Source organism: Mustela nigripes, chromosome 4, assembly GCF_022355385.1.
Source record: "Mustela nigripes isolate SB6536 chromosome 4, MUSNIG.SB6536, whole genome shotgun sequence".
Classification (NCBI taxonomy): Eukaryota; Metazoa; Chordata; class Mammalia; order Carnivora; family Mustelidae; genus Mustela; species Mustela nigripes.
Window position 1 is genome coordinate 90,156,501 of NC_081560.1, and position 24,209 is coordinate 90,180,709.

A 24,209-nucleotide genomic window follows, 5' to 3' on the forward strand; every position below is an offset into this window, starting at 1 on the left:
AAAAAGAAAGCTATTATATTAAGAGAATATTTCAATAATATGAGATACACATGGCTTATTTTTGAAAACAATTATCAAATTTTTCTTAATGCTTGTTGGAATTAGTATAAGACAATGACTGTTGCTGTGACATCAATGCCTTTCTATGGACCCACTAGGTTTTTGTAAGAAATGCTACGGAACCTGCAAAGACAAACAAACAAAACAAACAAAAAGAAATGCACACTAAGACAGAAAGCGCAGGGGTGCCTGGGTCTGCCTTCAGGCACGGGGTCCTGGGGGTCCTGAGATTGGGATCAAGTCCCCAGGTTGGCCTCCCTGCTCAGCAAGGAGTCTGCTTCTCCCTCTCCCCTCCCCCACCTACCCCTCCCCTCCCCTGCCCATAGGCTCATGCTCTCTTCTGCTGCTCCCTGCATCTCAAATTAATTAATTAATTAATTAATAATTAAATAAAATATTTTTAAAAAAAGACAGGAAGTGGGAACTCACAGTCCCTCTGCAATGCATTCCAGTGAAAGGACATTCCCTCTTAATTCTTCCTTGTGACTGGCATTGCCTTCTGGAGTTAAAAAGGTTGGTGGCCTCTCTCTATTTGATTTTGCTGCAAACAATAAAATCATATGGATTAAAAGTTATGCATATGTATTTCTCAAAACATGGTTCACTGCCTAAAAATCGAATCCTTTTCAAAACTACTAAACACTGAAATTAAACTGCACATCCACACTCTCTGCCTAATAAACATTGCTCACTGAGCTGGGAACAGAAACGATGTTGGTTACGTAACCATTAACATGAAGGACTATTTCACTCTTGTACATTCCCTTAATATGGGTTAGGTTTTTATGAATTTTTGGTGCGTTGGCAAATTTTCAAAATGTAGACATAGAGAGGAAAGTCACATTATCAAACTATCCATCCCTTACAATTAGTGCTCGGGTCAAAGAGAAAATTAACTATATTGCGGAAGATGTTAGATTTTTCTGGAAGCTGTGACTATGGAAGGGGGTAGTTTGGTTTACACTAGGGACAACATCATAGCCCATTTCACTGACTAATCATGAACATAAATCTGTAATGGATGTCTAAGTATCAAGACCCCCAAACTGCAAGGTTTATGGAAAACAAAACTAGCAAGTCTGGCAAATTGTGTGCCATACATTAAGAATAATGAATAGTAAAGAAATGAAGGAACTTGGTTTCCTCAATGAAAAAATAAAGAGGCCTCAAGTCGGAGATCTCAGGAAGCCCACAAAGGCCATCTTCGGTTTCATGGAAACCTCATTTAAATGTGGCCTTATCTTCTAATGGCCTCTCAGAAAACTGTGAAGTAGGAATATACCATCTTAAGGTTCTACTGCCCTTTACAGTTTTCAACCCTTAAATGCATTATCTTGTTGATGCTCACCAAAAGTGAGTGAAAAGGTAATATATGAATTGTTCTCATTCCTTAGAAGAAGAAGAAAAAAAACCTGGATACCAGGGAAGGTTTACTTGAGAGAAATGAGGATTTTCTTAAGACTTTAGAAATTGTGGAGGAAACCTTACCTCCCTGAAATCGCTTTGGCAATGGTTTTGAGACCCATCATTTTTAGGATATATTAAAATAAAATAACAAGGCAGAAGTTGTGGTTTGCCTACTTTGATCATTGATGGCATCTTAATGTCTTTTTTACTTTATATCTCAAGGGTAAAAAAGTAATACCGCAAATATTCTGCCTTAGAGATCATTAAGAGAACCCCCATACTAGAAACCACAATTTTCACTAACAGACTCTAGACCTGACAGTCACATTTCCCTTAAGGAAATCGAATTCTTTTTTTTTTTTTTTTTTAATAAGACTGAAGTTAAATGCTCTATATTTAAAAAGGTTATTTCCACTGAAGAGAGTGATTTGGTTTTGATCAAAACTACAAGAAATGCTATTGCTAATTATATGACACTGATAATGTCATGTGAGAACAGATGGGAAATGTGATGATTTACTATCAAAATCCACTTGATGTTAGTTGCTAACGATTACTAAGACTGACGAGTTAGTATTCTAGCAGGCTAATGCCCCCTTTTTTGGTTAATGAGAAAAGTTTGTGAACAAGACAAAAAAATGAAAAATATAATTCTAAACTTACATGAAAGCTCCCCACCCCCAGATCATGGAAAATGGTGCTTCACATGAAAACAGTGATAATAATTTTTATTATTATACATACAACGTGCAGCATGTTTTAGTGACATGACATAAGCGTGTAGCTAAGTTTCGTAGAAAACACACATTTGTTCTAGCGGTATTAAACACGGAACTAGGACTCTCATGGAGAAACTGGGTTTAATAGCTATGGAGGTGGAGTTAGTGAACTGATTCTACGATGAGAGAGAGGAGTACCAGTTGCAGTCACCAGAACTCACCACTATAAAACTCAGAGTCATTCAAATTAGCAGCTATGGTGTCATTCAGTTCATCCACTGAAATAAACAGAATATGATGAAGAATGCAAAAAGCAGGGGAGCAGGTACTACAAAAAAGTCTCGGGCAACAAAAGTAAATGTATACAGCCATGCTGACCAGGTGCCATCCCTACCAAGGAAACACAGGTTTTTACATCGTTCATGACTCACTGATTGATAACGTCCCTCAGCCACCCCAGCCAGTAATACAGGGACATGGAACTGAAGCTGTGGGACTGACTGCTAAGTCCAGGCACGCTGGGGCAGAATACACACGCAGATGCTCCAGGGACCAAGGAGACTCCGAAAGTTATTGTAGAAATAGCAATGGTGATATCAGCAAAGAACATACAATACAGTATCTGGGTTACATGTGCTTTTATCTGGCAACACGTCAGTAGCTAGTCACGGGCACTTTCCTGATCAATGAACCCGTGTAGTTCAACGTCAGTGGTGTTTACTAGTTAATATATTTTAGGCACACTTGGAAACATCATTGAAAGAGAGAGTCAGGAGGCCAAGCTCTTACCTGAAATCACTTTCACGGAAATAGGTTGCTTCTGCTGTATGGTTTGAGTGTGATTAAATCTGGCGTAGCAGATATAGTCCTCGCGCGTGTCCTCTGGGAGTACATTGGAGAAGTAAAGGTCTCCGTTCAGACCCTGAGAAACCCTCTCACTTTGTGGAAGTCTCTGAAAGGCTGGAGAAAGGCAGAGAGATATCCAGATGATTCTATCCCAAAGCTCTCCCAATAACTACTCATAGTTTGGTGAACTTTCCTGGAATTTTTTTTCCCCTATAAAGCTCTTCGAGTAAAAGCAAGTCATTGCAGAAACAACAGCAGAACACAGGAAAAGTCCAAATGTGCCTGCCAGAGCCCAATTTCTCTGGAGTGGGGGCAAAGAGGAGACTAGAATCATGCAGTCAAGTATTGTATGAAGCAAGTGTAGACCAAAAAAAAAAAAAAAAATGTTTTACAAATGAGTTTGCAGGACTTTTCCTAATATTTAATATTAACTGTTAAACACATGTACACACGTATCTTAGAAAATGCATTTAAAAAGCTTGTAAGGATGTGAAGTTGGCTTGCCTCCACGTGCTCGGTCAGACGCCAGATACTGTGAGAGCATCCCGGCATCCCAGACTCCCTCCCTGCCTGAGTCCCTGACCTCACTGAGGAATCCGGGAGCACAGGGCAGGGGGAGGGGGCGCGGCATTCACAACAGCAGCGTGTGATGACGTTGGAATGTTGCAGATGAGCCCCTCAGAGGCCCCCCAGCCGAGCCTCCAGCCCCCCCGCCCCTCCATGAGTCTTTTCTTTCCTTCTACCATATGAGGTATGTTTACTTGTCCTGGGTGTGCTTTATTGCCTGTCTCCTTGCACTGGGAATTTAGGTTGCAGGATGATAGAGACAGTCTGTTGTAGCCTTGAACCCTCGCGGGGCCCTTGCCAGGGGCTCTGTGATTAAATGAAATGAAAGTCAGCACTCTGACTTTCCACGTTCATGTTCATGCCTCACAGTTTACTTCCCCTTGGGTCCAGTTAAGGACTGCCGAGCCTCGGGCGCTGAAGGAAGACTTTCTAAGTGGACGGAGGACTTGGGGAGGCGAGGCCACGGACCTGTGCAGGAATTTGCACCTGGAGAGTTAACACGCATTGTTTGAAGCTTCTGACTCAGTTCCTGGAGCCCTAACTGAGCATTCGGTGCCTCTGAAGCAAGAGAACCAGGAAACCTGCACTTTCCAGCAGCCTTGGGGCTAGGTATTCTGTCTTCTGGAGGATTCTCCAGTCTGTCAAGCAGGGCGCTCCTCCTGCAAAAGGTGCTCCATCTAACATCACACAAAATGCTAATTAGGGTCGAAAGGCTGCAGCTTCTTGGGGGGCAGAGAAATGTGGAGGCAAAGCCTGAAAGAATGCAGGTTACCGCGTGAGCTGAGTTCTTGGCCAAGATGGGGGTGTGGTTGGTGGTTGTAAATTCATGATTATAAGCCAGGAATGCCTAGGGAAAGTGTTGTTTTAAGAATAACTCAGGAGGGGTGCCCGGGTGGCTCAGTCAGTTAAGCGTCCGGCTCTTGATTTCAGCTCAACTCTTGATCTCAGAGTCGTGAGTTTGAGCCCCACTTTGGGCTCCATGCTGGGTTTGGAACCTGCTTGGGATTCTCTCTCCCTCTCCATTTGCTCCTCCTCCTCGCCCCTGCTCCTACCCTCTCTCTCTCTGTCTCTCAAAAAAACCCCAAAACAAAAAAAACAAAAGAACCCACTATATATATACATATACATACATATATATATATAGTGGGTTCTTTTGTTTTTTTTTGTTTATGTATATATACATACATAAACTCAGGAAAATAATGTATATTTATTTAATGAATATGAAGAGTTAAAGATAAGCATTCACTGATTCTCTTCTGATTCCCGTGTTGTATTTTATTATTGATTGGTGTTGGTAAGTCGAGTTAAAGGAAATGAGACTTTAAGGAGGTGGTAACACTTCACCCCCTGAGTTCTTGGTCTTACATTTGGGAAAAAAATGTACACAGGCAGGGAAGAACTTGATAATGTCACCCTGTGAGAAGAAGGCTATACAAATCTGAAATTTTTTCCATATTCCAGATGCAATTTCATTTGAAAGGTCCAGATGCTTTGCCAACAGCCTAAAATGTAGGTTCATGACACAGCCCGGAAGTGCAGCATGGAAAACAAAGTCACATACTCAGATGATTCTGAAACTTCACATGTATTCGTCTATTTACTAAGTGAAAAGGTCATCGTTTCTGAGTAAGAACCAGGGACCGAACACAGCCTCGTTTGGGCAGTGACATTTGGATACACCTCTCATTTACATCTGACTCATTATGTATTCTTTCAAAATCTGTTCGAAAGCTTGTTATGCATTCAAGGGAAAATATGTCTGCTCATTGATTCATTTATATATTTATTTTTCATTTCTTTGTGATATTTTCTCCGAATATTTTTCCATATAAGAGTCACAAATGGAAATGAAATATTCCAGCTAAATTTTCTCTTTAGAAATGTGAACAGTCTATGAATTCAGGGGAAATCATGTCACTGAGAATAGACTGTGTTGCCTACAAATATTTTCCATTCATCCCCACCATTCCACCTAAAAGACTCTTGTCAAGGTCAACAGTGATCCCGATGTTGTCAAACTGAATAGTGGTTTTCGGTCAGATCACAATTTATCTGATCTTTTGAAACAGCTGATCAAAAGGTCTGTCTTCTGGACACTTGGCTTCACCTTACCCCAACGACACGGCTCTGTCTCTGCTCTCTTCCTCCCTTAGGGACGGCTCCTTCTCATCTGCTTTGCTGGTCTCTCCCTAAGTCCCTCTGGGGGGCTCCTGGTCTCCACACCACAGGCTTTGACCTCCCCCCGCCCCCAGTGCTTTCCCCCAGCCCCAGCTCTAGGAGCACCTCTGCACTACCATGCCTGCTTTGCTGACCTCTGCCTTCCAACTCCTTCCGGGCTTCTCCTCATGGCTGTTCTACAGGCTTCTCACCTCCACAACCCTCATTTCTTGGTCCCCAAGCAGAACCCCATGTCACCTCTAAGGGAGCATGCTAACCTATTAGCACAGGAGGTTCTGGAGGGGAGGAAAGGCAGCACTACACAGTTCCCTTAAGGACAGGGCTGGGGTAGACAGATGTGAGATGACCTAATGGATGACTTCATTCTCTGTGCCTCGGTTTCCTCCTCTAAAATGTGGAACGATGACAAGATGCTGGACATCGCTAGGAAATGCAAATGGAAACCACAGGTTTAACGACCTCTAAATCTAAAACAAACAAACAGAAGAGGACAGACACGGATATAGGAAACGAATTGCTGGTTATCAGAATTGAGGAGGCTCACTGCATAGAATATGAGCTCGGTGGAAGCAGGAAATCTGGTTTCTTTAGGTGCCTGGTATACAGTAGGTGCTCAAGAAAATCATGTTGCTTATTTCATGACACATTATTTATTTCAGTGAGCATTTCTTTCTTTTGAGCATCTCTAAAACATCTTTCAAATATTTTATGAATCATGGGAGGTAACATAGGATCTTATAATCATAAGAATCTTGAAGTAATCATAAGTATCTTGAAGACAGAAAATTCATATTTTTAAAACTTACAATTATCCATCCAGAATATTATAGGTGGTGGTAGTCCAAGCGGGGGTCTGCAAGGAAGGATTAGAGACTGGCCATTTCGAAGTGTTATTGGCTCAAGTTTTTCTTTGGTCCACAACGGTGACCCTATGATATAAAGTAATAACTTCTAAGTTATTTCTGCATTGGACAATAAAAAGAGCACAGAAAGGAAGACAAGATAAACTTTGGGGTGAAGAGTAACTCTGGGTTCATGTACATTAAGATAACAAGAAAATAATTTTAAAATCCAAGGTTAAAGGTAAAAAAAAGTGATGATTTTCATTCACTGCCATTAATAGTATAAATGCTGTCTCAGCAATTCCATGTCTTTTTAAAAAAAATCTGGATTATTAAATACATTGTTAAGAAGATAGGTAATTTCACTACAACCGTGTTCTTCATGAAAGAATGAAAAGCACTAGGTGTCAAAAAGTTTGTTTAAACAAATAATTGTACACCCACACTTTAGAGTGTATACACTATTATATATTAAGAAGCATATACTTATGCAGAAGATTGATATGAGAATATAGATGATATGTAGATAAGTCAGAAAAGGTTATAAAATAGTACTTCAGAATGAGCTTGGCTGGCACACATATGTGCCTATCTGCCTAGAGAAGGTGGAAAGATCGGTGGTTACTTGATCAAGTGGAAAGAGTCATGAGTACCTTTTTCAATAACTTTTTTGTAATTTGTAATTTTTTCCCAAGAATGAACACAGGTAAGAATGAGTTTTTGAAAGGACCAGAACTGCAAATGGCTACTGTTCTTTAAATATAAGCTCTTTAAATATAAGCTGTTGAGAGAACGGGGGTAGTGACTTCTGCAAAAAAAGCCACTGAGCTGCAGGTAGTAAGGTCCCTGTATTTCCAGGGAAACAAAAATGTTAATTACCCACTATCCATTTCATACTGAATTTATTTCCATCGGGCTGTCGGAAGTTCGCTCATACATGAGATACATGAGAAATTAATCATTTAATCAATTCGGGGAAGATGTGCTTTTCTTACTCCCAGTGTTTTATTCTGGACTTGCATAAAAGACAGACAGGGTTGGCACAGCACTCAGGGTACAGTGGAAAGGAGCAAGAATTTTTAGGCACAACGAAATGACAGCACTGGAGGCAATGGCATTGACTTCTTGTAATACTATGGAGATCAGCTCACAGACATTGAGTCTTAGAGCCAACCTTAAAAATTGGGTCCAGTTTGGTGGACGAGTCCCACTTACTGGATGGTCGGACAACGATATTATTAGAAATTGCTGCTCCGCGCTCATTCCGGGCTGTGCACTGATAGACCCCTTCGTAGGTCTCCGCCTTCCCTTCACTCATGATGTTGATCGTGAGGGTTCCTGAGCCTGGCTTCATGGTGACAAGAGGGTCCTTTTCTATGTCAAAATGCGTCCCATTGCGGGTCCAGGAGAAGCTGCCCAACACATAAAGGATTAAGCTTGTTAACAGTCCAGAAAGATAGCGTTACATCCTTTTTCACAAATTCCTAGCTGCTTTGTAGGTTTCTAGAAGTAAGGATTACAATTTAAAGATTTTATTTCTATATTTATTTATTTATATATTTATTTATTTAACAGAAAGAGAGAAGGCAGAGAGAGGGGGAAGCAGGCTCCCTGCTGAGCAGAGAGCCCAATGCGGGGCTCGATCCCAGGACCCTGAGATCATGACCTGAGCTGAAGGCTGAGGCTTAAGCCACTGAACCACCCAGACGCCCCAAGGATTATATTTTAATACGCAGTGAAAGAACATCAGGCTCTAGACTGACAAAAATGTTTCATTGAATCGGGACTTAGAATAAAGGGCTGGCCGTACAGTTTAAGGCACATATCTTCATTTAGAATGAGCCGGAATCTGTCTCAAGGAAATTGGGCACACAAATTGGCTGTCATTTTTCAAAGAAAACACAGAAAGTAGGTCTCTGAGGCATGTTCTCTTAGAGCTTTATTAGCATTTTTATTGTAAACTGCACTGTTCACAGAGTTGATAACCTGTCAATAAAATTTTGCCTTGGGCTGAAATGTGACCAGAAAGGCCTTCCTAGGTACATGTGTGCATCTGAAACGGATCTGACTGGTTTCAAGTTACCAAAATGCAAAGTTGGGGTGAGGCGGTGAGAATGAGTTCAGTGGGGTTTTAAATGTTGGCTGTTAAAAGTGGTAATTCTCTCTAATACACATTCTGAGAAATTTCAATTCTAGGGCAGAAGGACTTTGTAAATTCCTCCGGAAGTATTTCAAATGGTCAGCTGCAATTCTTTTTCCTTTTATTTATAGAAAAGATTGCCTTGTACAGAATTCGTGGCGCTCGTGTAATTAAATACTTTATAACTAGTCATAAATCAACCGTGGCCACGCTCACACGGAACCACGAAGCTCCGGACCTCACTGTGTTTTGCAGGCCCACTGGGATTTCCCTTCCCACTGCTTACCCTTAGGGCAGTCGTGGTCCCATCATCTCAGGGTGGGAGGGGGTGCGAAGTGGGAGCTATGGATGGAGAGGGGGTAGAGGCCAGGGATGCTGGTAAATATCCCCATTCCCATAACAAAAAAACGATCTGGCCCCAAATAATAATACTGCCCTGTAGAGAGTGGAGGCAAGTGGCATGTCAGTGTGAGCCCGAACGGGGACTCCATGAAATGACAACATCTTCGGGCTTGCGTGCTAGAGGTTCCTAACAATATGGCAGAACATACTTTTTTTTTTTTTTTTTTTTTTTAAAGACTGTATTTATTTGACAGGGAGAGACACAAAAAGAGAGGAAACACAAGCGGGGGAGAGAGAGAAGCAGGCTTCCCGCCGAACAGGGAGCCCGACATGGGGCTCCATCTCAGCACCCTCATGACATGAGCTGAAGGCAGCCGCTTAATGATTGAGCCACCCAGGCACCCCCAAAATCCACATTACGTTTTAATAATAATAACCCAACTCTCCAAACTCCCCGTACATAACCGCAGGTGACAGAGCATCTGATGGTCAGCTTCGGGACTGGACTACTGGAGGAGCACTGTAGGCGTCAGTTTCCCATCTGTAACACCTGCTGGTTGGACCAGATAACCTTCCATGTCTCTCCCACCCCTGAAACGCTGCGCAGGGCTCATGCCAAGATCCGTACGGAGACTCCGAGTACTGAGCCCTGCCAAGGCTGAAAACCCACTCTCGACTATTTTATAGACTTCTACTGGGCAAGGACGGATCTGGGAAGCCATCGATCAAATTCAGCTTCTTCATTTTACAGAAGAAGAAACTGAGGCCCAGAGAAAATAGGTTGGCCCACGCCAGAAGGGCAGTAGGGCCCTTAGAAGGCTTTCTTCCACATCTCCCTATAATTTTGGAGCGTTTTGCGGAAGGGGGTGTGTGAGTACAGAAATGCAATTATCTGGGTGTCCAAGAGGAACAATCTGACTCCCATTCATCAGAAAGACAAAACGAAAGAACTGATACATGATACTTCAGAGACAGGCAGGACTTGAAATTGACTTAATATTAACCCCGATGTTTATGTTCGGTTCCATAACAGAGCAGAACGCACACCCACCTTGGAGGAGGTTTCCCTTTGGCCTCACACTGGATTACGATATTCTCTCGAGGGTCAATAATGTAATCTTTTGGAGACTGCTGAGTAATGGTTGGAGGCTGTACCACTTAATTGTAGAAAGAAGAACAATGTAAAGAAGTCATTTAAGATCATAATAAAAATCACTCTTTCCATGTCAAAATCGCTTGCCCTAGACTAACGATGCTCCAAATGTTTTTAGCAATCTCTACGGTGGCAGCACATACGTTACTAGATTTTTAACTAAAAGTCTCCTAAAACTTTGAAGTCAAGGCACAACTTCCTTTTGGTAAGTTTATAGGGATTTGCAGAGCACTACAAGTTCGGGAAGATAATTACCAACACAAGTTTAATATGAAGACCATGTCTCTTCTGATGTAACAATGAGAAATTCTTGTGAATTTTTGGGGTTCCAGTGATGCTTTTCAATAACATTTCAGTTATGAGGTAAACGGGCACTTCTTAAGAAAGACTAACTGACTTATAGTTCATTAGTGTGTTAATGTAATATATGTTGGGAACAAATCAATTTGAGAAGTTAGCGTTAAAAATATGGGTAAATTAGAGACTTGGCAGTCTTATTAGAGCCAGGAAGTAGGTGGCTACAAGCAACAAAGATAAAACAGTCTCATTTAGAAGATCAGTGGCACTGGGAAGTGCTTGGTTACAGAAGACATTTCTGTTTTGCTCTTCAAAGTGCTATCTGATCATTTATTTTCATATCCTATGGGGAAATCGCTCTGACCCAGAACAATTTAGTCCGAAGGAAGCTGGTTTATGGACATCCAGTGTTCAAGCCACTCAAAGATCACCATGTCCTTCTTGTGAAACCAGAATCACAGAATGTTAGAACAGGAACTGGAGAAACCATCCACTTCCACTTCTGTTGTTGCCCAGGGCAGTTAAATGGCCTGAGGAAGAAGACACAAGCAGAGATCCAAACTCTCCCAGTAGAAGCCACTGCCCTGTACAACTCCAGAGAGAGCCGTTCACACAGATGAGGGGTTCTCGACCTAGGGTCCCCTCGGAGGACATCAGGCCATTTCTTGAGACAACGCTCGTTGTCACCCCTGGGGCCAGAGGTGGTAGTGGCATCTGCTGGGCAGAGGCCAGAGATGCTGCTAAACATCTTACAGGACAGCCCTCCCCCTTGCCTCCACAAAGACTTATCTAGATCGTTTAAGCTTTTCATATTCTGGCTTTTCTCTTTCTACCCAGGCTCTGTGCTTCGTGAAACCTCCTTCACGGGCCAACCAAGCATTTGCCAAAGCTTACTACTAATTGCCTTCTCTGCTCTTGTCTTTCTTTACTGTGATTAGCAGTTGCCAGGGTTAAATTTATCATTTCCATGTCTGGTGTCCTATGAAGCAGCCAACATGGTTCTCTTCTCTTGTCTGGCCTCCAGTCTTCTTGCTGTGCCCTACAATGGACACTGAAATGTGGGCTCTGGCTATCCGAATAACAGATAAAGCCCAGATCAAAAGCAGAGCTTGTTCCTGTCATCATTTATTATGAACCTAATAACTGCTGGATACTCACCAGTACCAATTTCCCTTCCCTTTAGCGAGAGTCAACCCCATCTCAGTTCCCCGTGCCAGGTAGCACCTTGGGCTGGAGGGGTCAAAAACTTCTGATTCCTTCTTACCAGTTGTGAGACTCCCAGCAAGCTTCTTACCTTCTGTAAGCCTCACTTTCCTTAGAGGGAAAATGGGGCTTAAAATTGGTATCTACCTCCTAGGGTCACTGGAAGGAGGAAGTAAAAGAATCTGGGTAAAATTCTTAGTACATGCCACAACCGTAATGGTTCAGTGTGAGCTCTGCACAAATTCTTGTCATAATCATTTTTATTTGGACCAGCTTCATCTTTGAGTGGTTTTTTACGCTCTGGGAGCATAGAGTTTGGGATGATGGAATGAAGGCTGGAATTTCATATCCTAACAGTAGACACCTAGGTGGCAGATGGGGGCAGGGACTGTGAGGAGGGCCTCAATCCAATTCCTTGTATTTTTTTGCGAGTGACAGAGGTGCGAGTCTGGTGGCTTCAAACCCAGCACTTCTGTTCACACGTCTGCCGCAGCGCTGGTTAGGTGGCCCCCTCCCCCAACTGTCAGGAGTCTAAGGTCTGTAAGGACCTCTTTGAACAGTGCTTAGGTCACCTGACAACTAACAAACACTTTATAGGAAGAAAGCTGATTTTATGTGATTTTCCTGGTTAATCCAATCTCACAGGATTTTTTCAAATGCCCGAAGAATCGAGGTAGATTCTAGGAGCTGCCCAACTGCAGAAGTTTTTGCTTAGAAACGAGTTACGTGGGGAACGTTTAATTGTCTGTTGCACACTGCAAAACAATATTCAGATTCACGGGGCTGTTGCATTGCTGGGACGTGAGCCTACACGGTCCAGAAGAAGTATGGTGAGGCACAGCGCGGCTGACATGGGTGAGACGTCGGCTCACGCTCGCCTTCGGAAAGATAGTGGAAGACACACCTCGAGGTCAGTGAGCATTTCATGGCATTTAGACCCAGACAGCCATTTTCTTTAAGTTTTGTGAATTTTCTCATTGAGTTACATCAGATGCGAATAAAGCTTGGAAGTTAGTCAAGCGGCATAGCGGTAAAAGAAAGAGTAACACCGGAGTCTTCGGAATTCATGCAAGGCATCTATTAAACTTGCTTCTTGGTATTTAAATGCAATGTTTAGCCAGAGGAAATGCACATGCTCAAAAAGACGTTAGGCACGACCCCTAAAGCTGTGCGTTCCATTCACAGTATTAATTCAAAAACAAAGACACGGTCAAGTGCTCACACTGCCGAGTAATTATGGAAAGACACTTACAGTCTTCAAGAAGTTTTGCTTTTTCCCCATCAATATCAGCAGGTGAGTGGGCAAACGGGATTAAAGAAAACCAGATGTTAGTACTGAGAACGTGAGAACGCTGGAGATCAAAGGGGCATCTTTGTCTATTTGGTCTGACCTAAAAAACCAGGACAGTGAATGTGGAAGTCATGAGGTTGTAAAAGAAAGACGCTCCCACTAATGGTTTTGTTTACTCCTGCATCAGCTATCCTGCATAAACATATGGAAGAACAAAAGGAAGGCTTTGGGGGGGGGGGAATTCTTCCAGGACTAGGAATGGCTAATTCCATTCCATACATGTGCTGGACAAGTAATTATGTTCAATTTGAAAAATAGCTGAAATCTACAATTAATCTGAGTTGTCACATACTGTGTCGTGTCTGATCCTATTATCCCAGACATCACTAGGCCCCCGGTAATGATACCTAACAATGGGACATCACCACAGTGCCGGGGCTCCATCAGAGCCAAATGCAACACTGGTTTAAGGTTTTAACATTTCTGTGGTTCATCTGCAAGTCAGTAATTGAACTTTTCGGCCGTTAGCCTACTTCTGCTTCAGAATTCCTCCTCACCCAGGGGTTGCTGGTAGGGGCACCAAGGAGCAGCTCAGATGGACGGGGTGTTTAAGGAATAGGGGCGGGGAAGAAATTACATTAGCATGCAATTCAAATGATTGTGCCCTGCTGCCTGTCATTATTACTTGTAAAGGTTAATGCAGGAGCGCCTGGGTTGTCCGTGACTTTCTTTTCATCATGGTTATGCCTCTTCTCCATTAGCAGCAATAATTGAGTTAGCCGTAGGTGACTGCTTCCCCCTGATTGTTAGATTGAGCCGTCAGATTAAGGGAGAATATATTTAACACAAGAGAGAACAAAAGCCCATTTCTCTCAAGTGCTTTCGTCTCTCTTCTGTAATCTGCTGGGGCAGATGCTTACTTGGGCATTCCAACTCCAACGGGCTGGTTGCATACATTTTTTTTCTAATTGAAATTAAGGACAATGAATATTTTTTGAAAGGAAGTAAAATGTTGCATTTTATGGTCCTTTAGACTGTAGATGCACAGCAAAGGAAGTCACCCGAGAGTGGGGTAACCACATCTTTTCTTAATGTCTTCCCACTGGGACTTGCAACCTTCTTTGGCAAAATTGACATCCCCAACAATTGAATAGCCCCAGGAAAGTGCTATCTTCCTTGCACCTTGGAAAGCTTGCTAAACAGATGTTCTATTCAGGAAGCTAATGGATTTAAAGAGGTCAGGCAGATCCAAGAATAAAGGATGAATCTGGATTACAGTCATTGTCCAAATCTGAAATTCTGCTTTCCACTGCAAGAGAAGCGACCCGTCGGAACCCAGCATTCTCTTTCTTTCTCACCACCAGGCCACCCAGGGCAGACGGAGTGCAGCATTATCATTCCTGTTAGTAAGAGGGGTGGGCCCTGATACAGTAGCGGTTGCTCGTTCCATTTTAAATAGTGTTTTTTTAAACCAAAGATCTTTCTCTAGGCTTTACTAAGATACATGTCCTAGATCCAGACACATGTGTCAAGTGAATTTTGCCCTGTTGGAATCAAGAGAGATGAATTATGGGCAGTCTGGGGCTACGGAGGGGAGTGGGGTTGGTTGAGAAACCATCCCCCAATCTTTCCAGAGCATTCTGAGCACGTGAGGGGGATGGGGTGGGGGGTGGTGTAGAGTAGTGGGGAGGGGACGAGTGGGAAGTCTCCATGACTGTTTCAAAGTGATTCATACAGTTTTCTTGCAGGACCCCTTCTATCCAGAGTCACCCGTTGGGAGGATCAGGGGAGCCCACTGTTTGCTCCTTCTCCACTGCCCCCTACCCTGTGGTACACAAAAGGCACCTGAGTAGGAAGAAAGATAATGACAGGGAGGGGACAATGGTCTGACCGGTTCAATGGCCATTTCTGTGGCGAGACTCTTTGGAAACAGCAGGTGCTGTAGGTAAAAGCCAAATTAATTGTGATGAGTTTTCCCGCATCACACAGACACCTTCTCCATTCACGCAGCTCACAGGGAGGGGAACCGCTGGGGCGGCTTTGACTCCCGGCGCAACAGCTCTACAACGTTAATACTTACAATCAAGAGGAACGTCCAGCGCCCTCACCAGCTGGCACAGGAGGAGAAGCAGGGGTGCCCTGCCTGCAGGTAAGCGCTTCTTCCTCGGCATTATTTCAAGCTGCATTAGCTGAGCTCCTGCGGAGACCCACAAACTGAATTTCCTTTTCTTCTTTCGCAAAAGATCTGCGTGCAACGTTTAAATAGTTTTCATGCAGGGAACTGAAAAAGGAGAGAGTAAGAATTATAGCGTATTAAAAAGAAGGAAATGAGAGGAAGTCCGCTGCCCGGAAAATCAGTTCTCTATTATACATGAACTCTAAAACGGAGCTAACTTTTTAAATATTTAAGTCTCAGGACTGGAATAATCATTTATTCATAAATCAGCTAAAATCAGGTCAGAAGTATTTGTAGGGATGTCAAGCAAAATCTGTCCATACTGCCATCCTTATGGTTTTCCCATTTTAAATATCGGTATCTATGCCAGAGGCTACCATGTCATTCCCAACAGGAAAAACTTGGCATATAAATGGATTAGAGGGGCGCCTGGGTGGCTCAGTGGGTTAAAGCCTCTGCCTTCGGCTCAGGTCATGATCCCAGGGTCCTGGGATCGAGTCTCACATCCGGCTCTCTGCTCAGTGGGGAGCCTGCTTCCCTTCCTCTCTCTCTCTCTGCCTGCCTCTCTGCCTACTTGTGATCTCTCTCTCTCTCAAATAAATAAATAAAATCTTAAAAAAAAAATAAATGGATTAGAAAGTGTGAGTTTAGAGAAAGCCTAATGGCTTCTCCATACTAGAGACTGTCTTTGGGAAAGTCCAAGGCACTGTTGCACATTTGCTTCAAACCCCAAACACTGATTTACCAGCGGAACCACCAACAATGAAGGCCTCTCCTATCTCTTACTTAGACCAGGAGAGCAGACGTGCTGGGGCGCCCAGCTCTGGGCTTTTCTTACCAGTCACCCTCCGGAACAGTGGGCTCTATCAAATAAAATTCAGTATATCTTTAAACAGATAATAGAAAAACTTCAGTGATCTGGCCTCAATTTATCCTACAACCTTATCCCCTCCTATTTGCATTAAGCTATTTTTCGGTTTGCTGGTCTGTTTCTGCTTCTCTCTCTTGGGTCAGGCCTTCAAAATGCCCTGAGCTCTCCCACCTGCATGCTTTTGTCTCCTCGGTTCCTTTTACCTGGAATGCCCTCTCCACCGTATTTCCTTATCAAAGTCTAATTTATTTCTTTATAGATCAGTTTAAAGGGAAACACTAGCCGACCAATCAAACTAGAAGTCCTTTCACCCTCCCCCTAAGAGTTCCTAAATTCCTAGTTTTAATCATGATTTATATAGATAGATAGATAGATAGATAGATACAGAGAAAAATAGATTTTTTTTTGGGGGGGTATGCATAGTCTCTCCCCTACTCCTTCAGGCGAGGTGATGTCTCTCCAATTTATGTATCCCTCTCGTAACACTAATGTAGTTTGCCCCACACAGAAGAGGATCAGCACAAACCAACTGTAGACCTCTGTCCCATGGCCACCTCCTCCCTGGAAGGAAGCGTCTAATCACGACTTCTCATTTATGAAGACAGGTGGGGGTGACCGGTGGCTCTCTCGAGAGGACAGAGGGTGCCTCCTACAGCTTAATTACTGAATGATTTGTGTGATTTTTATTATTTGTACAATTGAGTAGTTTGATAATATCCATCTTTCCCACTAAGTTGAAAGCCTCCTAAGGGCAGGGACAGTGGTCTTTACTGTTCAATGTTTATTTTTTTCCCCAGAGGCCATCGCAGTGCCTGGCACACTGTAGGCTGTATGTAAATATTTATAGGAGAAAAAAAAGAAGAAGAAAGGGGGAATGCGAAAAGAAATGGAGGTTTGAGATTATTGAAGACAAGGCTCTATTCAGATAGGCTGTCTGAGTACAGTCTACCTAAAGTTGTGTTTATATTTTACTACTGGATTTGAAAACCAAACCCTTGTCTATATGGTCAAATTAGCTATCATATCATGTCTGTGTGTGGAAGAGAGCTTACATGTTTAAAAGGAAAGCGAAACAATGCTAATAAGGTGTTTTGCTAGCAACTGAGGTTCTGATTTGAACCTGATGACAACTACAGTTGGGACACTTCTTGGTAAACAAATACAAGAAAAAGGACTAACACTAGGCTAAACATAGACATTACACGTACATAAATATTGTTTTCTGAATGAAACATCCATGTTCTGTGGTTTTGCTTAAGATCCAAGAAATTTGTGTTTCCACATTACAATATATATAAAGCAATCATGTCCATTACAATTTCGAGAGGCTGATACAGAAGCTCATCTAACTATCTCTTAAAAAACAAAAGATTTTGTTTGTTTATTTGTCAGAGAGAGAACACAAGTAGGGGGGAGCAGCAGGCAGAGGGAGAAGCAGGCTCCCTGCTGAGCAGGAAGCCCTGATGCAGGACTCCATCCCAGGACCTCGAGACCATGGAATGAGCTGAAGGCAGACGCTTCACCCACTGAGCCACCCTGGCATCCCTCATCTAACTATTTCTAACCAAAATATACACCAGGCAGTCTTTCTATATGTGCAAACCATATCTCTATCATTTAACCATGTGCGCAAACCGTATCTCTATCATTTAACCAGATTTATTTAGGTCTCTCGTGATTTTTCTGTTGAAATGTGAATTCTGAATTTACACATGAGCTTCGCAGAAAATGCAAATAAATGGCACTAAAACAGGTTGATGCTACATACTAAGCATATGGAGACAGAACTCCAGACTGAAACACAGAGAAAACGAATGGCTCACCTGCCTGATTTCTGTCAGCCTAGTCAAGTGCATCCCATGTACGTGCCTAGCTCTCTGAAGGGGTGCAGGAGAACTAAAATACTTTCTAAAAGACATACAGAAAAATTGCAATGCCTGTGAGATCTTAAGCAGCTACCCACAATTTCCAAGTCCTTAACTGATGATTTACTTTGCCTGCATGTCTTAACCAGTCATCCTCCCAACAGAGAAAACTGTTAGACACTTTCATTAAAAAGCAAGCATCCTTCCACCTGCTTTACCTTTTCAGAGTCTACAGGGACTAAGATATTGCCATTAAATCGCAGTGTCGCCTAAAGAAAGAAATTCAAATTTTAAAAAAAATTGAGAAGGTACTTACTTAAGGAGACAAGAGTAAATCCTCACAACGAGAGGAGGTCATGAACTAGATGTAGTCTTTCTTCAGAAGTCGTGAGCTAACTGCACCAATAGCCACAAATCTGTCTCCAGTGTGGGTTCTGTTTGGGGAGGACAGAGAGACAGTCCTGCCCAGCCTCTGACTCCTGCCCGTGGAAAATCACCCACTCCTCCTACGTATGCCATCAGAGGTGAAAAACTCAGTGCCTAAGGACAGCATTAGGTCCCCAGCACTCAGTCAAAGTGAAAATCAAATACAGCTACAGAAAATTGAGCTCTCTTTCTGTAAGAGTGATGTGCTGTGCGTATCTCACAAAGAAAAAAACCACCGCTCCTAAGCTCTCAGTATTGATGTCAACGCCCTGCCCAGCTAGGAGCCCATCTGTCTGGTGGTTTGCCTCGCAAAATGCTGGTCATTCTCTCCTACCTGAGAATCATGAGTTAAAACCAAAGTGTTTATGCAATTCCATTAAATGAATGAAACCCCAATTTGAAATAGCAGCCTCAGTCAGGGCGGAAGAGTATGTTAGTGCCATACACAGCTTGAAATTTACAAAAACAACTTGCATGGACACTTCATTATTTTTATATTTTTATTTTTTTAATATTTTACCTATCTATTTCAGAGAGAAAGAGAGAGCATGAGCATGAACGGGAGGCACCGAGGGAGAGGGAGAGAGGGAATCTCAAGAAGACTCCCCACGAGAGGGAGCCTAACCCAAGGCTAGATCCCATGACCCTGAGATCACGACCTGAGCTGAAACCAAGGGTTAGAGGCCTAACTGTGCCACCCAGACGCCCCTTCACAGATATTTTAGAGCATGATCAAATGAGACAAATGTCAGGTCCAAGTTCAGAATATAATTCATGCTGACACTTAAAACCACGTATATCGCTAAAATGACCCCAGAGTATTGATAAACAGAAAGGCCTTTTAATATTTCCCTTCATTTAACTCTACTCAAAGCAACTCTTTGCAAATTACCTACAGAACCTCTGAAACAGAAGGGAAAGGGACATCTCTCTTCTTCGGTAAACTTTTCTTCATTAGACAAGAAGTACAAGTCAAGGTTCCCTTACTTCTTTTGGCTTAAAACTCATATTAATCACAGAGCAAATGTTTCCCTGCATTATTTGCCATACATTTAAAAAGAAAAATGTGAAGTTTTGACAAAGGTTTCATATTAAGCCCAAAAAACAGAGCTCTCCTGTTATTCACTTATGAAGTTTTGTCATTCAAAAGAAGACAAAATCTTTGTTTTTTCCTCTCAAGTAAAAGGTGAAATTATTTTAATTAAGAAAATATATCAGCTCTTTTTCAGAACTGGAAGGCCATGTACCACTCACAATTTCATTCTGGTCTGTTTGTGCTTTTCCGCATCCCAACATGGGTGGTTCGATGCCGACTGTAACACGATCTATTCTCTAAGCCAATAAACAAATATGCTTATGTGACTGGATGCCCTTGGGCACACTTATTATTGCTCTGGTGACCCATCAGTGTCCGGCCTCACTAACTGAGTGTGACATTATTTTGGCTATGAAAGACGTTTTTTTAGCTGTCAACTTGGGGATGGTTACTTTATATTTTGTTAAATATTTGCCATTGGAACGACGTCCATTCTAGCCTATGCTTGCACTTCTCAACTCAGATTTCGAGTCTGAGACTACGGAAGGAAGGTCAATGAGAAATGGGCAATGACTTTGCTTAATTGCAAAGTCACACTTAAATCTACACAGCTACATGACCATGAAAACACTTGAGAAAAAGTGGTCTGGGATTTTGTCTCTTCAAATAACAAGCTAAACTTTATGGAACTCCAAGGAACATGTTTCTAATTTGGCGCTAGCCCAAAGGGATGTCCCAGAGAGTTTCAACAAGGAATCTGGTAGCTAGAACCTAGAAGAGTATGTAAGGAAAGGTGGACAGTTATCAGGTGTTTTTGTTCAAATAATCAATGATAGAACACATCTTGGTCATAGTTCAAATCTTGATTCCTCAGAGCACTTTAACTGGTCATCTTCTTTGATATTTATAAAAACCTCAGAAGACAGGAAAGCAGGGACTGTGCCCATTTAGTAGATGAGAAAGGGGGGAAATCCAATCACAATGGCTATTATTCACTGAGCACCGTCCAGGTACCAGGAATGGCACTGAGTTGGCGCCATGCATTTACTTATCTCATCTTACCAACCCCAAAAGGTAAATCCTATTACAATTCCCAATTTACGAGATGCAGAATGGTAAAGTCACTTGCTTAAGGGCACCCACCGGTGTGTGAAGTGCCAGACCCAGAGTTCCCGTTCTGGAAAGTTCTAGAGCATTTCTCTCCTAGCATTTCTCTCCCTCTCATAGGTTCTTATTTGGCACGATAGCTAATAAACAAATAGAATCACCAGGTTTACCACTGATGTTGAAAAAAAAAAAAACACATCGCTAATGGATTCTGAATATCCACAAAAGATCTTCACGGTGTCGCTCGGAGCAGGACTTCAGGGGCCTCTTCGGGTGGCATCCCACATGACTACCGTCAGCTGGAACTGTGCCACATGCCGGCCCTGGCCTTCCAAAGAAGCTGCTAGCTAGGACCATACAGACTAGACACGCTTTAGAAAAGTTAATTATAAATTAAATCTAGGTACTATATGCCCACTATATGCCCATACAACATTCGTAAGGTACAAAAGACCATAAATTCAACATAAGCAACCTTAGCAATTCCATTTCTCTCCGAGAGGAGTTTTACTACCAAGTTTTGCACATCCTTCTAGAGATAGTACATGCATAAGAAGTGTAGACATATATAAAACAATATTTTAAGGATCTCTTGAATTTAGAAAAGCCTTTTATAAACCTTTATAAGTTACTGAAGTTAAAACATCAAAAATACCAACGCCTTTTAACGTGACCTAGCTTTTTGCATCACACAGAATTATTTGGATACTCGCTTTTTCACACTTCCTCTGTTTAGCACAGCCAATGACCAGAAAAGAATTAGTAGACAATGATCTAATTGAAAGATCTAAGACAAAGGATAAAGCATGCTTAAGGCAAAGTCCATAGGGCTGAGACTACCAGCGACCCTGACCAAGATGCACCTGTCCCACACTTGTGCAGCTGGTTATGTGACGACAGCCGGCATGCTTAACCCCAGGGGTGACAGGGCTGACTGCGGACGGAAGGACGGAAGCAGTAAGCGACAAAGGGACCCGCGCTTCTCACACTGTGCTTCTGTTCCCACGTCCAAATCCAATCACAGTGAACTATGAATGGAGGGGGCACCATTCCTCTCTGAATGCTTGCTCTGATCACCATGCCCTTCTGCATTGACCCCATCACCCTGACAGAGGCGAGAAGAGTCAGGGGTGGGTGTGTGACCAAGGGAGCAGCCATGTTTGAGCCTGTTGAGATGACGAGGCTGTTTAAAGGCCCAAGGAGTGACCGACAGAGTGGTGACAGACTCGTTTCTCAGGGAGAGGGTAGATATGAGGCAGAGAGGAAGAGGGAGTCAATAATTTGGAGTGGGAACAAAGGCTGAAGACCACAGAAGCAAGGCGGCCTGGGGAGCCATGAGTCAGCAGAGGAGACGAGGTGTCAAGAGCAGAAGGAAGCCAGTGTGGAGCAAGAAAATCGGTAGAAACAGGAACAGACTGTTGCCCAGTGACTGCAGCATCGTGGAACACCCGACAGGTGAGAACGAGAACCCGCTCCTCCTATACTGTGCTCACGAGGCCTCTGCAACTCTTAGTATCCCAGGCAGTGGTCCAGTTCTCCGTGAGGTTGACCAGAATAGTGGTTGTGGTTGAAGCGTCTTCCATCTTGTGGACTAAAACAAGCCTGCATTAGTGTGCTAGGTGGACTGTTCCGCGGGTGGCCCACGGGAGGCGCTCCTCACGGCATCCATACCCCGTCGTCCCCTCGTCCCCTCTCACCAGGACTCTGGGTTTGGCCATGTCAGGTACTTTGGCCAATAGGATTCTAGCAAGAATTACACAACCACAGGTGTGGTGAGCGTTTGCACACCAAGGCTCAGGCGCTCGCAAGTTCCCTCTGGGAAGCTTGAGCTATGCTACTGCATGAAGGGAAGCCAGTGGGAGGAGGCCCTAGGGAGATGAAAAACCATCCTGGACTTGCTGGGCCCAACTGAGCTCCCAGATAAAAGCCGCTGAGCAAGTGACTTCTTAAACCACATGTAGCAGAAGAAACGTCTGAGAACAGAGAATCAGATGTTAACCACCTGAGGGGTAACAAACCCTCGGAACTATAAAAACCAATAAATTGTTGCTTCAAGTGGCAAAATTTGGGGGCGATTTGTTACATAGCCATAGATATCTGGAACAATCAATAGGGTAAACTGAGCCAGGCTGTTTCTTGTAACCAGAAAGACCGTCATGTCCACATTTAAGGGAACTGATGATTCCATTGCACACATCCCCTTATGAGATTATGGCTGGAACCACAGGAATTCTAAATGAATAGTCTGGTGATGTAGGCTTTCCCTCTAAAATGATCTATCGTTGTCTCTTTTCCTGGATATGCTTACTTGTATGCATACTGGTACAACCGAAAGGCCCATTTCTCATGCCACACTTATACTGAAAATGGTTACCACTGACATCAAACGAATTTCTTTCCACTACAGTAATGATGGTTTATGCCTAATTTAGGGTCTTCGACAATGTATCCATTGATTTCTAACACAGAAAACCTTTTTGGTTTGGAGCTAGCAAACAGGGTGAGAGGGAGTCCATGATCTTGGTCTATCCCTCCTACCTTTCCATCTTCATGAATCAGACTAGAACTCTGAGCTCAGTCGTGGCTTCAGCTGGATCCACTCACTCTCCTAGCAAACAGGGAACATGAAGAAGCGGGAGGAGAAAGAGGGAAGCCAAGACAAGTCTGTGCCTCCATTGCAAGCCTCCCAGGTGGCTACCTTCAGATTAGGAAAGAGAAAGTTCCAATTTTAAAAAATTGAAAATAGGGAACCATTCTAAAGGTGAAGCCTGAGAAACAGAAATTTCATTCTGAACACAGGTCTCGGCAGTAATCTATTTGGCAACATTCGTCAAGCTGCTGAAACACGCTCCAGCTCTATTTACCTTCTTGTAAACTGGGGTTTTCTACAAATATCACTGAGAAGATGTAAGGATCAGAAACGGTTTATTAAAACCTTCAGCATAAAAGGCCTTATGGGATATTCGTATTCTAAATGGGCTATGTCTTATCCATTTGTCAAGTAAACAGCACATGGCAAAATGGCAGACGTTGAATGGTAGATAATAACATTTTGGATGCCCGGCAGGCTACCTGCTTAAAAAAAAAGTCACATTTCAAAGACCAGAAGCCAGGGTTTATAAAACGTATTCTTTTTTTCTGTTAAGATTTTATTTATTTGACAGAGAGATCACAAGCAGGCAGAAAGGCAGGCAGAGGCGGCGGATGGGGGGAAGCAGGCTCCCCGCTGAGCAGAGAGCCCGATGCGGGGCTCGATCCCAGGACCCTGAGATCATGACCTGAGCCGAAGGCAGAGGCTTAACCCTAACCCAGGCGCCCCCTATAAAGCGATATTCTTGTTAACTGGTAAGAACCATTCCAAGTGGAGATGCAAGGCATGGTTCAAAATTTCAGTGTGTGCTCCCCTTCTCTCGGGCCTGGAGGTGAGTCTAGGAGAAGAATGGGAAAGAGAATTAGCCTGACTTCAGGGAGCAACTAACCCAGAGGTCTCAGTCCTTGGCACAGTACAGTTTATCCTTCACTCGTGTTAATGTCCAAGGTGGCCTGCAGGGGCTTCTGCTCCGCCATGTTGTGATGTTGCCATCTCAGCAGGTGACTTCCACAGTCCCCAGATTCTCCTGCTCTAAACTGCTTCCATTCAGAGGTGACACACACATGTCTCTTGCTCGTTAACCCATTAA

At 43.1% G+C, this 24,209-nt stretch overlaps 1 protein-coding gene across 20 annotated transcripts in view; it reads right to left on the reverse strand.

Annotated features, from left to right (window-relative positions):
• NRCAM (neuronal cell adhesion molecule) overlaps positions 1–24,209 on the reverse strand; it is a 266,933-nt gene that overhangs the window by 56,915 nt on the left and 185,809 nt on the right. For 9 of the 20 annotated variants that reach the window (XM_059397053.1, XM_059397066.1, XM_059397064.1 and 6 more), the window contains 8 exons: positions 15,129–15,329; positions 13,010–13,027; positions 10,156–10,261; positions 7,838–8,034; positions 6,587–6,709; positions 2,976–3,146; positions 2,408–2,464; positions 490–601 (listed from right to left, as the gene is read on the reverse strand). In XM_059397053.1, coding sequence (XP_059253036.1) covers positions 490–601; positions 2,408–2,464; positions 2,976–3,146; positions 6,587–6,709; positions 7,838–8,034; positions 10,156–10,261; positions 13,010–13,027; positions 15,129–15,234 — 890 coding nt within the window. In that variant the 5' untranslated portion in view covers positions 15,235–15,329. The remainder of the gene's footprint in view (positions 1–489; positions 602–2,407; positions 2,465–2,975; positions 3,147–6,586; positions 6,710–7,837; positions 8,035–10,155; positions 10,262–13,009; positions 13,028–15,128; positions 15,330–24,209) is intronic. The other 11 variants (XM_059397068.1, XM_059397067.1, XM_059397060.1 and 8 more) reach the window with 3 other exon arrangements.